General features: G+C 44.8%; 1 protein-coding gene across 17 annotated transcripts in view; it reads right to left on the bottom strand.

Moving 5' to 3' along the window:
- The window catches only part of TCF7L2 (transcription factor 7 like 2), a 180,064-nt gene that overhangs the window by 22,379 nt on the left and 140,413 nt on the right, over nt 1-17,272 (bottom strand). For 13 of the 17 annotated variants that reach the window (XM_065672275.1, XM_065672279.1, XM_065672276.1 and 10 more), the window contains exons 5-7: nt 5,249-5,381; nt 3,030-3,132; nt 233-319 (exon numbers count right to left, since the gene is read on the bottom strand). In XM_065672275.1, the coding sequence (XP_065528347.1) occupies nt 233-319; nt 3,030-3,132; nt 5,249-5,381 (323 nt within the window). The remainder of the gene's footprint in view (nt 1-232; nt 320-3,029; nt 3,133-5,248; nt 5,382-17,272) is intronic. The other 4 variants (XM_065672268.1, XM_065672270.1, XM_065672280.1 and 1 more) reach the window with 1 other exon arrangement.

Here is a 17,272-nt window from a genome sequence, read left to right as displayed (position 1 = left end):
CCCTCAAAAACAAGCTGTTAAAGCCCAATGACAGCATTAGGACACCCTCTCCTCCTCTAACAGGAAGGTACCCCTCATCCTCTTCTGCTCCACCCCACCAAAGAACTAAGGATGACAGTATAACTGAAGTGCTTTCAGAAACACGCTTCCTAGATGAAATGCCCTCCTCTAGAGAGGGCGGCAGGAGGAGTTACATTTGCTCTTGATTCAGGACCTCTGTATTTGAACTCACCTTGACATGGAAGCATTGACGGTCAGAGCTGTTGGGTAAGGGTGGCGGAAACCCCCTGTCGTGATTGGGTACACTGGCTGACCTTGCCTGGCAAAAAAGGAGGGAAAGAGAATGAGAGAAAGAAGAAAAGGTGGGGTTTTTTTAAATAAAAAAAAAAACCCAAAAAACCCAGGCACACAACAAAAAACTTCTCTGTGCACAGTAAGCTTTATTCTCATTTGATCAGAACAAAAATCTTGGGGATTGTACAGCAAGGATCAAAGGAAAGAAACACAGAACAATTTGAATGCCATAAATCTGATAGGAATGGCTAATTAAATTTTATAACCTCTGCTTATGTCAATAGAGACCCTCTCCCCAAGCTGAAACTAGGTGTTTTGTTGTAATAATTAAAGGCGAAGTCTCGCTTGCTTTAATGGAGCCATCACACTAATTGAGGGCTACACATCCAAAGGAAAACAATAATGAATGTAAATTTATACCAAAATAAAGTACAGTGAATCAAAGGACTTCAGTTGCGCTTTGGGCCTCTTTCGGTATTTAGATCTCGGTGAGAAAACATTAAATTAACAGAGCTTAATTTGTAGCCTTTTGTCAGATTAACAAGTGTTGACAAGAGTTACCGGGGGAGAGTCCCCAAGAAGTATTGTGGGTAACCAATAGACAATCACACCTCATTACAATAATTAAAAAATACAGCAACATGCAAAACAGCATCCTCATGAAAGACACACAACTTTTTCTGATTGAGGTTTGTCTGTGCTGGCTAGTTCTTTTCATCTGTCCTTCAAATATATCATCTGACTGGGCAGGGTGCTTTCTGGGGGGCTCCTATGCAGGAGACATGCAGGCCAGTTCAGGATAGATGGGTTGGGAAGTTGATGGTGCAGCACAAGTGGCAAAATGAAAGCCTTGGATTACTTCTGCAAAGTTGGCCATGCTACATTCATTCAGCAAAAGCAAATGTGATGGTATCACCTCTCAACAAAAACTACCTGGAGAAGCTGTAAGAGCTGTGGGTAGACAAGCACACCATGGGTGGTGACTTGTTATAAATCAGTGGTGATGACAGTCTTCCTGTGACAGAGGTGGCCACTAGCACTTGCCTGGCGAAACTGGCCACACATGAGCAACATTCATGTGGTCTGCCAGCCCTGACATGAGGCTCGAGGAGGACAAACCTGTGTCTTCACACTTAAATATGTAAGGCTCTAAGACAGAGGTGAGCAATGAGACACAGGTCAACAACAAGGAATTTCTTCCCTGCACTCCCATGTCTTTAATATCACTGACTTCTGGCACTAGCTGGGTATGTTTCTTTTAAACGCTGAGCCTGCTACTGTGCAAACCTGAGCTAAGCAGTTTCACCAGAGGAACACGAGATGCCTGTACTGCAGCTAGGCCCTGCAAGCAAGAAAGAAGAAGAAAAGGAGCTGGCATACATTCTACAAGCGTTCAGGGTGTCTTATGTAAACAGTAAATCACCACAAATGAGGAGGATTTTAAGATTTCAGGAAGCAACACTATGGGTCTTTTTCTTCTGCTCATGCTGTCCTATTCTGGAGAAACAGCCTTCTGCAGATGGACATGCTTCACTCTCAGGGTGGAAGAGCCTCTACCCAAGCTAGTTGCAAAACTACCCTATGTGAGGAAGGGCAGCCTGCAAAGTGGCCAGAAGTGGGCTGCTGTGGCCAAGGTCTGAGCTCCAGCTCTCCTGTATCCACACATCTGTGCCTTAAGAAAGGCCCCCAAAGCCTCTGATGCCAGTCCTTCTCCTTGCCCGAGATGTGAGGGTGTGTGGGGAGCCCCTGCTCTGCCCTGCTCTCTTACACAGTGTGAACTCCACTTCCTTGTAGAGGAGAAACAGGAATTTTAGCACAGCTGGCCAAACAACCTCGAACAGGAACAAACTATTTCTAGCTCAGGGCAATTCATTTCTGAAGAAATACGATCTCCCCAAAACTGATGAGGCCTGTTATGTGAGAAAAATAATGTAATAGTCTTGATTTATAATGCAATACAAATGTGTTTTATAAGTATTTAAATCAAATATACTGTACAAAAGGCCTAGGCAGTGCTAAAGTGCATTAGAAACCCATTGTTGAGATGGCAACTTAAGGAAGTAAGGAAAATAAGGACTCAATTACTGGAGGGAACCTCATACCCAAGAAGGCTTTGCAAGTGGGATACGAGGAGCTGAAAAGAAAACAAAACCCCAAACTAACTTTCCACAGCTCTTTTCTTAGCCAGTTTTAAAGTAAACTTAATTCCTCTTTCTTGTTTGCAAGAAAATTCCATTCCTCAGATGCCACGTCTCCACTAGGAACGCTGCTCACTGGCCGAAGAAAAACTAGAGGGACTTCAGGGGGGAAGGCAAATGACATTTAAACTTGAACATTTATAGTGGGAATGGCCCTGATAGAAAAGAATCCACGAGAACCACCCTGAAAGCTAAACCTGAGAAAATCCCACATGGTGCAGTGTAAGGGCATTAACAAGACATGGATGTTTCTGCAGGAGGGTTTGAGAATGCATGCTTCATGAGCCATCAGCTGGCAGAGATGTCATGCAAACCTGGGTCCAACTGGTCCTGTTTGCTTAAGACCACATGACCTGGCATACATTCTAATTAATCTTCATGAGGTGGGTAAATTCATAAGCACTCAGTGAAGTGGCAGTTGGCAAACGGATTTATCTCAATGCACACACACACACACACATGCACGTAAGCGATTTTTAACATAAATTTTACACATCAAAAAAGAAAAAGGGAATGAAAAAAAATGGAACTCCTTACTGTGGTACTAACCATCCTAGCGGATGGGGGATTTGTCCTACAGTGCCTGGTGATAACGGATAATAAGGAGATATATCTGGAGGATGTGGAGGCCTTGGAATTCCTACGGAAAAGAAACATCAAGCAGCGTTAGTACTGAGACGTGGAAATAAATAAAATAAGGGAAAGACAAATATGTTTCTAAGCTGCTATCTATTCATTCTTATTATAATACTTATGGCTTCACTTCGGGTGTCCAAAGGCTGTTTCACAGTCTTATTTCATAAAGTGAGCCTCTTCATAAAGTGAGCCAATGAGATTCAACCAGAAAAACTGATCTTATTCACTTCCTCAGTCACCTCGCCAATTAGAGATAATTATTTTGTTATTTGGGATGAGAATTTAGGAGTTTCAGCTATGGTTCTGGTGTGACACTGTGCTAGGTACTGTCTTAAATGCTCACCAGAAAGACGGTTCCTGTATTACCTTCAGGATTACTTTAGACTCAAAGTCACCAATAGAGCGCAAGCCCTCCCCATACGTTGACAGAGTACTCAACAGCATGGCATTATTCCAAAGTAACCGCCAAAACGAGTTACAAAGTCATTATAATGGCAAATAATGTTTGCTTTTGAGCAGACCTAGGCAACCTTTGCCAAAACCTAGGAGTGGAGGTGACAGCCCCTGGAAATACTTGATAAAACACGGGCCAGATGCTGAAGGTGTGCAGGGGAGGACAGAGAGCTCATCCATCCTCACTGAAGTTCTTACTGAGAGAGCAGAAACCAGCTCCAGACACAAGCCTTAAGAGCAAGTAGGAACTGCTCAGAGGAGTAAGGGTTACAAGACTGGGCCTTTCAATTAACAAGCCAGAGCACAATTACCCAGCAGAAGCAAAATTAAAACAGAGAGCATTAGAAGGAAGGGTACTGTATTCATGGCTAAAAACTATTTTTTCAGTCACTTGGGAAGCTTTTAATCTCTAAATTAAATCTCCTTGTGTGACATTTTCATGCAGACATTGCTTTTTCTCCATTACAAAACCCAAACAGATTAACTGGGCTTTAACCATCCGGCGAGCTATTTGCACACTTGAAAGACTGTTCACAGAAGAAAAGTAAACAGTCTACAGACGTTAATCATATGTTTTACGATAACCATTTAAAAGCTATTCCCTGTACTACCATTATTTAAATGAGAAGTTGACTATGCCATTCACTTGCAATACCCAGGGATAGCGAGATGGATTCCTTTTAAAGCCATGTGAAGTTAGCATTAAGCACAATTAGAAGGGGGCCCCAGTTGAAGCGTAGGGAGTGAAAACCAGTTAATGCACTGCCTCATTCAAAGGCTGGAGTTTAGATAAATTATCTGCACACACTGGGGTTGACACAGACTGAATTCTTTGTCAAAAATTCAGTTTCTGATGTACCTTCCTATTAGCTAGTTGGGATTTGGATTAACAAAAACAAAACCACTGTCACTAGGAACTCAACGCAGCCTGAAGAAATATTGGCACTGACTTCTCTGGACCCTCAGGTTAAACAGGGACTCTTAGAAAGTTAGAATAACATGTAAATTCTACTCTGTAACACCAATAAATCTAGTCAGGGTTTTACACGGTGCTCTGTATTCAAGAAGACTGCCCTTCAGGCTGAACTGAGACTTAGGTAGACTTACACTGGGGAAAAAGAGTTGCAAGTGTAGAGCTGGAGCTAAGTAGTTCGAGTGGATGAAAATTCAACATTATAGGAGACAAATGGCTGAACTCCTGACACAGAAACAATGGGATTTGGGGAAGTAAAAGAGATTCATGTTGAAACCGGTCATGATCCACCACCTTTAAAATTCCAGCTGCAATTTTGTAAGTGCAGATCACAGAATGTACATGTTTAATACTCTGGGTCATGCATGCAAACCAAGCACCCAGTAGATTGAACTACTGAGTGGGGCATCATGCTTGCAAAGAAACACATCCACAAATGACCCCACACATGCAACTCTGGTGTCACCCTGCAGAAGCTTTATGAACATTCGCCCAGTAGGTTTCCTTCTAAAGCCTAATTGGCTTAAAAAGAAACTATTTTGTCTGGGTTCTTGCATGTGCTTGACATTTTACATGCCCCCATTGGTGCTCCAGCATGCGAAAGCCTTCCCCCCACGCTCCTTCCCTCTAACACGAAAAATGGAAAGATCCATTTGCGCACTCCCAAAAAATCCCTAAACTATTTCCCACCTACCTGTTTTGGGATCTACGTCGGCTGGTAAGTGTGGAGGAGGGTTTCCCGGTGTGAAGTGCTCATTGCTGTACGTGATAAGCGGCGTAAGAGGGTGTACATGGTGTGGGTGCTGCACAACTGGCACTTTGTTAGACTGTTAAGAGAAAAAGGTCGATGGCATTAGAGGAGCGCTGGGTACTCCCCACTGCAGCACAAGGCAGAACATACACAAATCTGAGTATCCAGGATTTCAACACGACTTTTCCAGATGCCTTCTCGGCGTCACCCCTGCAGTTTTCCCACCCTCTTGCTTAAAACCTCCTCACACACTTTTCCCTACTCTTGAGTTTCTGTAATGTTTTTGACCCATCGTACTCCCGCACGGAGCAACAGCAATTCTTCCAAATTTCTCCTTTTAATTTTGCAGTCTTGTGCTTCACCTCCAAGACAGGGGCAGACTCCTCAGTGAGGGGCTTACAGAGCCCCCCATTTAATTAGCACAAGACCCAAATGCTCACTGACCTGCAGGTCTTTCCCCTTCCCCTTCCTGTTCTCACTTTCAGTTCTGCATTTTACTGCTCATTGCAAATACTCCAGATAAAAAGCGTTTGTAGTGGGAGACTATTCCCTTCATCAGCAAGCATATGGCTGACAAGCGATCACCTGCATTTTTAATATATATATATTTTAGAAAAGCTGATTAATTATCAATTCATCAGACAATGCTAATAAATGGAAGCTGGATACTAATGAATTACACTACTAAAATATTCAGCTATATAAATAATGGCAGAACTACAGATAAAGCCATTGAAATTAACACTTGGTGGGGTGAATAATAACACAGATATCATGAGGTTTTCTCTGTCACATTCCTAGCTTGTGAGGGAGAGGAATTCTTTCTCTTAACAGCAATAAAAAAAAGAAAGGAGTGAATGAATGAAAGGAAAAGGCAGGCTGAACTGTAACTTACCCTTACAAGATCACAAAGAAAAAATTAAGCTGAAACAAGCGAACTGCTGGACCATTTACTGCGAGTAATCCAATTGCAAAAAACCCTATTCCCCATAGAGGATTTTCACTAAAATCCTACAACAGGGACATTTAACCAGATTAGGTACCAGCAAAGATAAAGAGGCTGGTATTAGATGATGAATGGATTAGAGTCAGGTTTCATTTTAGAATGTGTCTTCATTTCCTTTTATTACTTTAAGTAAGGAACAACTTGCATTAACATCAAGTAAAAGGAATCACATTAAAATGAAGCAGTGATACGACGGTGGCCCCCGATAGCGCCGCTGCCGCTCAAGGTCTGCCAGCACCCTCCTGCTCACCTTCCTGCCCAAGGACAGCTCTGACCCCACCGCTCGCTCCCCAGCACCCCCAAACATGCACCCTTGCCATATTCCTTTACACAGGTTATGATCTGATCTTGGTCTGAATGCTCTGAGCTTCCCTTAAAAGCATTGCAGAAGTAATTCAGTTATTCTCCAGGAATGAACTTCTAAGACTGGAGAGGGAGGAAGAGGGGAGATGGACTGAGAGCTAGGAGGAAAAGAAACATCAGTCTTCCCCAAATAAACAGGAAGTCCCTCCATCATGCTTTGGTCAAGCGAAGCTTCACCTTCAGCTCTTGCAGCCTCCTCCACCCCAAAAGGCTCCCCCCCAGCCTCAGCTGTATGTAGCTATTTGACTCACCCCTTTGATAACCTGCAGAAAAACAGTGTGCATCCAAAAGAAGCAAGCTGAAGAGCAGTGCTTATGCTTCCCACAACTTTTACCATGTTCATCCCTTTTTACAGCCCCTTACATGGAACGATTTCCCTCTAACACCACACACATGGAACAGGAGAGTCCCATGTCAAGTGGCCACCACGCAGGACACAGCGTGGTTGTGAAAGCCAGCCCTATGAATTACAGCGTGTTGTGTTGCTCAGGTTGTATGTCAGGTCTTTTGACAGCTGTTCAACCAAGGACAACTTTTGGCTGCACAGATCCATAACGTTTCACATCAGAGGAGCTATGGTGATTTAGCTCCTTAACTCAAAAAGACAAAGGAGATGCTCTAACCCAAAATCTCTTCTTTTCCAAATGAACCAACCAAAGCAGTCCGAAAGTAACTGAAAAGGTTTGGCAAGGTCTTCACGTAACAAACTGTATTACACCCCATGCAAACTAGCAGGCAGCTACTCAACAACGCATGACTTTTAAAGCCAAATGGTCAGTTGATCTGGTTCACAAAAAAAACAATCATTCCCAATAGGAGGGATTCTTGCTGGCCTAGAATTGTGTGAGCTCTTGCTGTTAGGTAATCCACAGTGTGACTGGTAGCTGCTATAGCCCCGTGCTCTCCCAGGTCTACCTTCCCATCATTGCAAAAACTCCTCAGATCCTGACAGACACTGAGCGCTGTCTTCCACAGAAGGCTTATTTTCATGGAAACTGGAACTGATTAGTTAAATAAGTGAGTGACAGAATAACATTAAAAGGTCACACTTAAGCCGACAAACAAGAAACAACATGAGAAGAAAGCTGGACTTACATGCCTGCATCACTAAAGCCAGATATACCATAGGGGGCTACATGTAAACTGTGGGAAATTACCACCCACTGCTTTGAAATACCAAGACCCCCCGCAATATCTCCAAAAAATGGTGCAGAATTATTCTGTATTTTACTTAACACTTTTCAGAGAAAAACAAAAAGCAAGAGGGGAAAAAAACCCCAACAACAACCAAGAGTTTGAGCCTTATGCCTGCGAACTTCTCCCCAAGTAAGTAATTTTAATCTGTGTGACTGCCCTGCACTCAAACAATTCATAAAAAGGTACTGGATGTGAGGGTAGGATACTTTTTTGGCCACTGTGACGATGCTGCAGCAGAGGTGTGGGGAGAAAGTACCAGGGGAAAAGGGGAAATGCTCAAATATACGCTCTCTGGGACAGAGGAGTGTGATCCACTGCCCCTGCAAAAATCACTACCTAGGATCTAGGTTTGTATTCTGTTTTGCACTGTTTATCACACACAGGGAAATGGGACTGTAACGCTGCTTATAATAGCGCATGCAATTTGCAAGCCAAGCTAATCATGCCTAATATGCTAAACAAGCTGGTCTTTAAAAACAGCATTCCTGAAGTCAACTAAGCTTCTTTGGAGAAGAGGAAAAGAAAGGAATAGCTGGGAAAGAGCAGGATTAATCCTGCACATGCATCTTCCTTTGAAGACAACAGGAGCTCTGCCTGAGTAACAAGTGTGGTCCTAACCCCATCCACTGGCAATGAAAGGTAAACCACAGAAGCCATCAATAGGAAACACCTATTATGTGACCTCAGCCTTCCTCCTGCACAAGGCCCTTCCCCAACATACATTTTGTGAGTACTCTGTCAAGGGTAGTTTTAAGCTAAAAGCCATTGTGTGATGCAGGAATTTCTCTGGCAACTTGAAGAACTCCATTTAAGGCTATGTCAGGCACGGAAAGGGGAGCTGCAATGGAACGCACAGATTAGCATCAGGGCATGTGGTAATAGGATGGGAACAAGTGGAGATTTCTGGAGAGAAATCCCAGCATCTACAAAGTACCAAGTCATCTGCTGATAAATCATTCCTCTCCACTGAAAGCTGGGGTCTCATATGCTGGGTTAGAGGGCATGGTAAAGAATTGCAAGAAAACAACAGAAGTTTGCTTTTCTTGATAACTGCTGCCTGAAGCAAACCAGAGGAAATTGTCCCTATAGGGACTCAACTACTAAATCTCTCTATATGAATTTGAAATGCTTCTGGGAGTGTTTAAACACAGATGACTTTAAACAATAATGGAGCCCTGGAATGAAGAAGAAAAAAACCCCAAGCACCACCAAACCCACAACAAATTCTGCACTGATATATTTTTGAGAGGAATACTGAGATCCAGTTCGCCCAAGTTCTGATAAGTGCCTCTAGGGAACAAAAAGACCTACCTGATCTTCAGATTTAAACTGCAGGGGACTGCGTGTATAAATTGCTGTGTATTAGTCTTTGTAGCATGGTAAGGACATTTCATTAACAGGATGAAAGATACTTCTGTGCATGTACAGCCCAATTTAATACACCCCACTGATGAATACTCCCCATTTACTGAAGAAGTTAATACATACTGTATAAATCAATAGTTTCTAAGTCTCTGGAAGCAACGCAAGACTTGCACGAGACGAAACACTGTACTGTGAGCACACAAAGAGAAACCAACCTTTAAATAGGAAGAGTTGTTACTGCAATTTCTGTTTGCAAATCCATAGCTTGTTTGGCTTAGGTATTAAAAATAAGGTATCAAAGTCAGAGAAAAACATGCCAGAGAGGCCAGAGGATTTGTCTTCGCTGGGGTAACATGTGTTTAGTAAAAGCAGGTCTGCAATAAAGCCACCCAGGCTGAAAGCAAACTATCATGCCATTGCATCATCGTAGCGGCCAAAGCCTTCAGCCTTGGGCGGCAGGAGACTCTGCTCCAATGGATCTCTGGCCCAGCAGCGAAAGGCAGGACAGGGGATGCTCCTGCCCCAGCAACCCTGTGGGTACAGCCAGGGAGGGACCCCATTCCCCAACCTGGGTGATCTTTTTTAAGTGTCCTTAAGTCCTGTTTTGTGAGGCAGGGATGTGCTGCTGTTCGATGAGCACCCCCTGACCACCCCCAAGCAGGAACATGGCATGGGATCCGGAATGCAGCATGGGAGGGACTGATCAGGCACCTGCACTCTGGAACCCGGAGTTCCCTCCCCTTCCTCCACTACTAGTAATGGAGGAGGAATGAGAGCTGGCCATTCACCTTAAAACCTATTAATCAACAGCCACTGAAAACAAATGGAGCTAGAGCTCCGCCTGTCTTCTTTTGCCATGTCCTCCTCTTCCCTGTTTCCCCTTTGCTTTCCCTTTCTGCTGAAGAAAGATGGGCCCTGAAAGTGCCTTTATGAGCCTAATACAATAAAACAAAAGCAGCACAGAGAGGGTTTGTCAGCCTTTTCCCCTCGCCAGGGTGGATGCAGAAGGTCGACAGTGGTGTTGAATTAGCAGACCCTCCTGGAGTTGCTCGCTGGGCTTAGCAAAGGGTACCATTCAATACCAGTTCACACTAAAAAACAGGTTTATAACTTGTCGCCCTGTATTTTCCAGATGGTGCTATTGCAGTTACGCTGACTGTGGCCACTGAAATGCTAACAGATGTTCCTGAGCTGCTCTGCAGCTCCAAAGATGCCCATAAGAGGAAAGTTTCTTTTTTATTAAAGGTTGATCTCCCCTTGGTTCAACCTAGGAATGACATCTCCCACTCCACCCCCCCCCCCCCCACGAGAAAACTAAGTTAAAAGAGAAGGCAAATCTCAAAATATTACTGCAAATACTAGACTATTATTCCATTTCCAGATAGTCACTACCACCCGAAGCTGAGCACCCATCCGTAAGCATCACTCTTGCCCCAGAGGGATGCACCCACATCAGCAGCTGCTCTGGGTGGCACCCCAAACTTCAATAAAGGAAACTACAAGCCATTTGGGTTAACTGAAAAGCTAAAGGCAACCAAACCTACCAACTATACGTAACTCAGTCCTCATCCCCTCCCCAAGCACAAAAATTCAATGTCAGTGATGAAGCATTCCTGAAAAATAAACCAGACTGCATTTTAACCAGCTCCATTCAGCTAAGTGGAGTCACAGTTTATTTTCTTAAGGATGCCTTCACACCTGACTAAGCATTCCCTCCTGAAAACTACTTCCCCTTACTCCATTATAACTGATACAGTGGCCTGAGCCCTTTCACAGTTTAATGTAGCTGATTTCTGCCTAAGGTCCTGCCCCAAGCTAACTGCCCATTGTAGCGGGAGACAAGGCCTCCATTGATAATCACAACTCACCCTGCTAAAAAAAAGGCTCATTTTCTTCCTTCACACAAATGATGACAGGAGCACTGACAACCATGCACTGGGACAATACCCCCCCTAGACAGAGCTTGACAAAAAACCCCAAACCCCACTGCCCTCCCCTTAATAAATAATAGAAGGGGGGGAACAGGACACTGTTGCTTCCTTCTGCTTCTTCCCCCTCCCTCCCTGACCACTTCCCAGGCCAGCCAAGTACCTACCTGCTCCTGCAAGAACTTCCGGCTTTCCAAAAGAACTCTGGGCTCTATTAACAATCTCGCAGACAAAACAACAAAATCAGCTTCCTGGCTTTAAGTGCCCAGCAATTCATTCAAGAAAAGAGTCGTTTTCTTTCCTCCCCCCCGCCACCTTTAACTATGATGAAGTGCCCCCTGCATACTGGAGCACTAAGCCACTCTGCTTGACATTTTCAGCATCCTTCCTGTCAGGGAGCGAAGGTACTGAGGGGAGGGGGTGGGAAAGTGAGGATTTAAGATGTTCAGGAAATTTCCACTTAATTTCGCCAAAAGGCAATTATGTGAAATGATCTGGTGACAATTAGCATACGCCAAATTCTCCAGTGTAAAAGGGAAAGACCCGGGGTTTTAGCTATCTAATTACTGCCTGTTAGTTCTCATGCAGGAGAATTAAAACCACTAGTAGTAAAACATTATTATTAAGCGGTGCTCACACTTTGCTTTCAAAGCTCTTATTGCTGGGCTATTGGACCTGTTAGGTTCTTTTAAGTAAAAATAATAAACTTGGGGGTTTAAATACAAGTAAAATGCTGCATTCTTGGACCAAGCAGTGTGACTCTAATGTCAGGGCAGACCCAGACAAGCACCTGCTACACAGGTCTGTATTTTGAGATCGTTCAGCAACACCTGGAATTACATTTAGGCCAGTTAGATTTTACCTTACCCATTCTCCTAATGTTTTATTGGCAAAGAGAAAGCTCTCTGCTGCACCTGCTCTGCCTGACGTTGGCATACGAATCTGGACAGCTACCCCAGGCTATAGCCCAGAAAGCGTGGCCTCCACATACCCAGCCAATACAATTCCTGTATCTCAAAATCAGAGATGACTTGATCAACAGGTGAATTTCCCCATATCAGGAGGACAGGGTAGAGCTCAGACCCTGCAAGTTTCAAGCATCAAGTGCCCACATCTGCTTCTTTCATTACAAAAGGAGAGGCACAGCTTCTTCCCAAACCTTACAAACACTTGGTGCTTTCTTTGCATACGTTAGTTAATTACTAGACAGATACTATCTCTCGCAGAGCACGCAAGCCTTCGTTCATGTCTAACAAAGCAAAAAGCAGAAAGACTTGGCATACATTAGACTAAAACCGAAACCCACCGTTTTCTTAAGCAGGATCAGCACAAGATGTGCTGGATACCCAACCACTAAGCAAAGGGACTGGTGAAACCAAAGCAGGTCTTCAAGAAACACTTCTGACCATAAAGGAGGTGAAGAGGGGAGAGATACAGAGCGGTAATAGAAGCACAAAAATTCAGAAAAGATGGGAAGAAGGGAGAAGTGAATATAAGCAATCGGGCGCTTGTAATTGCCCTGATAAGACTTTGGTTGTTAAGTGCTTTGTATGAATACCTAGTCATGCAACTTTACTTCCTGCCTAGCACTCTCTAAACCACCACATTCTAAACAGCTTTAATTCTTGCATATAAATCTCTTATTTCAGCACCAGACAGACATACGCTGTGGGAGAAACAGCTCCACCGAATTTCTTAGGATATTTGTGACTTCTGTCTACAATAAAAACTTGAACATGAAGCTGCTAAAAAACTGCATGAAATGCAGAAATAAAATTAAGACGCATGCCTATACCCACTTGGATTTGGCAATTTCAGCAACAACAGCGTTATTAAAAAACTAACACGCATATACATGCCTACAGACAGGCTGCCAAGTTTTCAGTACAGCTTTTCCAAATGGAGTATCCACAAATTATAGCGGACTGTGCTCAATACCGATGCGCAATGTATGTAGCAAATGTGTATTAAATAGCCAAAACAAATAACAAAGCTCTAAAAACACGTTTTCGTTTTTTCATCTGCTAAAATCATTACACGCCATCACAAAACAACTGAGCGATGAAATTCAGGAAATCCACAGCCAATTATTTCTTGACTAAATTCAACAAAGTTTCCCTAAAAATGTGATGTTAAACACACATCAGTACTGAAACACCTTGCAAATATTCTGGAAGAAAAGAAAGAGGCACATTTATACACTGCTGCCAGGCCTTTCACCTCAAGTCCCTATAAAAAGAATTCCTCTAAAGGTAAAATGCTTACAAGATCTCATCCCCCAGCCTTTTAAAACCTGTATATGCAACAACATGCAGTGAAAGAAGAAACATCTAAATAACTGTCACTTTAGATTAACGCATTTTAGATCCATTCTACAGAATTTTATCCCTTGTTTTTATACAAGAAAAGGTAAACAAATCAACTAAGCTACTCAGGCAAAGGTACCAGAGAGCACTGAAGTGACAGAAATCCTCCTCCTGGATTGACTGTCAGCAAGCCTGACAGAGTTGGAAAAGAAAAGAGCAGAAAACTCAAGACTGCCACAAAACCTCCGGTGAAGATACGTATTTAACCATTTTGGAAAGCATCACATCTATTTTCTGTGTATAATCACAGGCAGCCTACGGAATGGGCAGAGGGGTAGGTTTACTGTCTGCAATATATATTAACGAGAGAAAACAAAGTCTCATGGACTTCCGATAACGAACACAGAGCCACTGTGTCAAAACACATTATCTCCTATTTATCGACATTCAGGATTATTTTCCATACTCCTTTATCACTGGGTGAAATAATTTTTATGGAGTGTCCCTAAAATTTTCACCTTTCGCATCACAGCTGAGCCTTATGAAGAACTGAGAGAATTGAACAGTGTCAGCCAAACACAGGATCTAAAGCGCCCGATTAAAAACAACCACATACTATTTTTAATCATTAAAAAAAGAAAAAGATCTCGTTTTGTGTATGAGTTAAACCAATTCCATTTCCAAACCCCCTTTACTGTCACGTATGTGCCCTGCTACAAGCCAACTTTTCTCCTTATATAAAAAAAGATATCAACAAACATTTTTACCTTCATGGTTTCAGAGTTAAGGAAATAGCGTACTGAACTGAAGAAAGCTTTGAAGTGGCCCCCTCCGCCCCAAAGGAAAAAAAGGAAAGCAAAGCTAGTGATGTCATGGTCACTGTGTGAATGTATGACTGCGGAGGTAACACACAGCTAACACACGCACACACACTTCTCCCTGGCTGGTAACCATTGTTCAGCATCCAGAAACCAGCCCCTGGAACCTGCTGTACACCAGGCAATGAAACACACCCCCCATCCCCAAACACACCCCGATCCCACCCTGGATGCATTGGAAAGAAAAAAACCTGGTTCTCCCCCCGCTCTTTCCATAAACCAAACCCCAACACCAGGCGGAGGAAGGGCAAAGAGGAGGAGTGCGACAACTCTGCCCCGCTGCACCATTGTGTCGCGACAAACCGGCTGTGCCGCGCGCTCCCCGTCACCGCTGCACAATTAAAGTGCCATCGAAAAGTCCCGCTTCCCCCTGCTGAAAAAGACGCTTACCATGAAATAAATAAATAACAACACCTCCGCTAACAAAGGTCACAGCTGGAGATGCTTGCTTGATTTCTCACACCACCCCCCCCCTTCTTTTTTGATTCCACACAGGAGGAAAGAAAAGGAGAGGGAGAGAGGGGGAGAGGGAGAGAAGTCACATCAGAAGTTCAATGGTCAAGATGGAAAGCGCGCAGGCAGAAAGTGCTACTCACCCAGCAATTCAAATTGAGATGCCAGCAGCCGAACTGCTGGAAGAGAGAGAACCCAGAGGCAAGCGCTCCTCCTTTACCACTCAAATCTTCCATTCCCACTAAAATTGCATCCCTCGGGTACATAACAGCTTTGTCTTTCCTTCTCTTAACCTCAAAAACTTTTTTCTTTACTGTCTAGATGCCAATTGTGCTGGCTTTGTATTATTTTCCTCGCAGCTTTTCCCTCTCTTTTACTTTCCCCGCTTCCCCCCCCCCCCCCCAACCTCCTTCACTTAAAGTACTGGAAAAGCTGTCTTAAAAGATCAAGATGTCTCCAGTTTTTTGGCCTGGTGTTTTCTGAATGCTCAAAATCCACTGTCATGTTGGCTGTGAGAAGTGTCTTATTTCTAAATTGTCGGCTGCAGTTATCAAAATTTAGAGAAGCCTCCTGTCTTTTCTGATACAGCACTTTACCATCATCCTTCCAGGGAGGGAGGAAAAGACTTTCCCCCCCCCCTACGTAGGTATGTCTGCTCAGAAGAGCTAAAAAGCAGTTACCTTGGAAATCAATGACAATGCTACTACAACCCAGGTTGCACAGGTATTACTAAGTGCAGCGAGCAAACGCCGGCCGGCCGTGAGGGAGCATGATCAGTTAAGTGCAGCGAGCAGTCACTTTATCTGCAAGATTGTCAAATCCCTCAAAACAAATTTCTTAGGGGGAGAGCTGTGAGAAAAGTGTAATTTCTTGTCATTGCAACACCGAGGTGACATTCGGCAGACCTTTAACATTAGCTCTGGTCTCTCCCCTACCCCCTGACCCTTTTCCTTTAGTATTTAGTATTTCTGTAAACCATGGACCCCACTGCAAAAGCGATGCAAGAGGAGCTTTGATATTGCCAGCGTTACGGTACCCTGACTATTATATTTTCCCAAGCTGCTTCTAAGTGAGTATAAACAGCGATACCTAGAGAGCATCGCTGAACTGAGCAAGGGTGAAGCCTTCTCACCTTTACCTTGCTCTTGCCTACGAGCGTTGAAACACACCTGCTTCCTAAACCTGAGCTGGGTACCAAGGGCAAACCGCGGCATCCAACTTCGCCAAGAGTCAATCCCTCACCTCTTATTTATCCTTTTCCCTAAAGTTGCAAAGTAGTTACGCTGCACCACGGGCAAAAGCCGTAAAGGGTGGTTTAACGGGGAGTAACTAGGTGACTGTGGTCACCTTCTTCCCCTCTTCACTTTCTAAGGGAGTTTGGTAATGCCGACGAATACTGCACGCAGGGAGCACGATCGCCATGTGGGACGGACGCTGCTGCAGACAAGGCGCTGAAGGAGACCAGTCACAACATTTGTCTTCTCCGTGCACATGTGGGTGATCACACCAAAGAGCTCACCCCCAAGAATGAAACAACGGGACTGAATGCATCCAGGGGAAAACTGTTTTAAATAGGGAGACCTTGAGCGGTCCCAGGTTTTTAAGTGGCCGTTTAACCTGCGGAGGCTGCAGGCTACACAAAACAAACCTAACAAAATGTAAACTGGCCCCCAGGACCGCAGGAAGGGGGAAAAACCGGGACACACGAAGCGACCGGGGGGGGGGGGAAATCTGTGCGTGTTCTGCCGGCCTGAGCACCGTCCCTCTCTCCGCACCGCTCTGGCCTTCGCGTGCAAAGTGTCAGCCAGCAACCTTTAAGGCCCTTAATACCAAAACAAAACCCCGCGATTTCCCTTTACACGGCAACAACAAAAGCAACGAGGCTCCAGTTTGACAAGTAAAAAGCCCCAACAACACGGCAACTAATTGCCTTCCCTCCCTCTATTCACGGCAGCCACCACACTCCAGCGGCCGCCTTTGTCCCACGTGCGGTTTCCCGCGGCAGCCGCCGGCGCCGGGGCCGCTGACGGACAGTTCCCCACCATTGACCAACAATAACTTCCAAAAGTGCAGCAAACCGGACGGGCACCTGCAAGTGAAGGATCGCCCGTGCCCCCCTTCAGGACGGGAAGGAGCCCGGAGCTCCCCGGGACCTCCCTATTCCCACCCCCTCCCGCAACAAGCTTCCTGCGGGATGCTTCCCCCTCCACCCCGGCCGCTTCCCCGGAGCCGTCGGGGAGAAGCAGCGCAGACCGGAGCGGGGCCGGCGGGCGGGGAATAGGGGGTGGGGGGGTCCTGCCCCGCGCCCTCCTTACCATGAGATCGCGATCGCAGAGGGGAGGGAGAGGCCAAGCGGGGCTGCGGCTCCCTGCGCGCATCCCTGCAGCCGCAGGTGCTAAAACAAAGTTGGGTATTTAGGGGGGCAGAGGGGGAAACGCGTGTCTTGGCATTTTATAAAAAGTTTATAAAGA

This window comes from Lathamus discolor, chromosome 3, assembly GCF_037157495.1.
Source record: "Lathamus discolor isolate bLatDis1 chromosome 3, bLatDis1.hap1, whole genome shotgun sequence".
NCBI lineage: Eukaryota > Metazoa > Chordata > Aves > Psittaciformes > Psittacidae > Lathamus > Lathamus discolor.
Note: the sequence above shows the minus strand (reverse complement) of the source record. Positions and strands in the feature narration are given on the sequence as shown.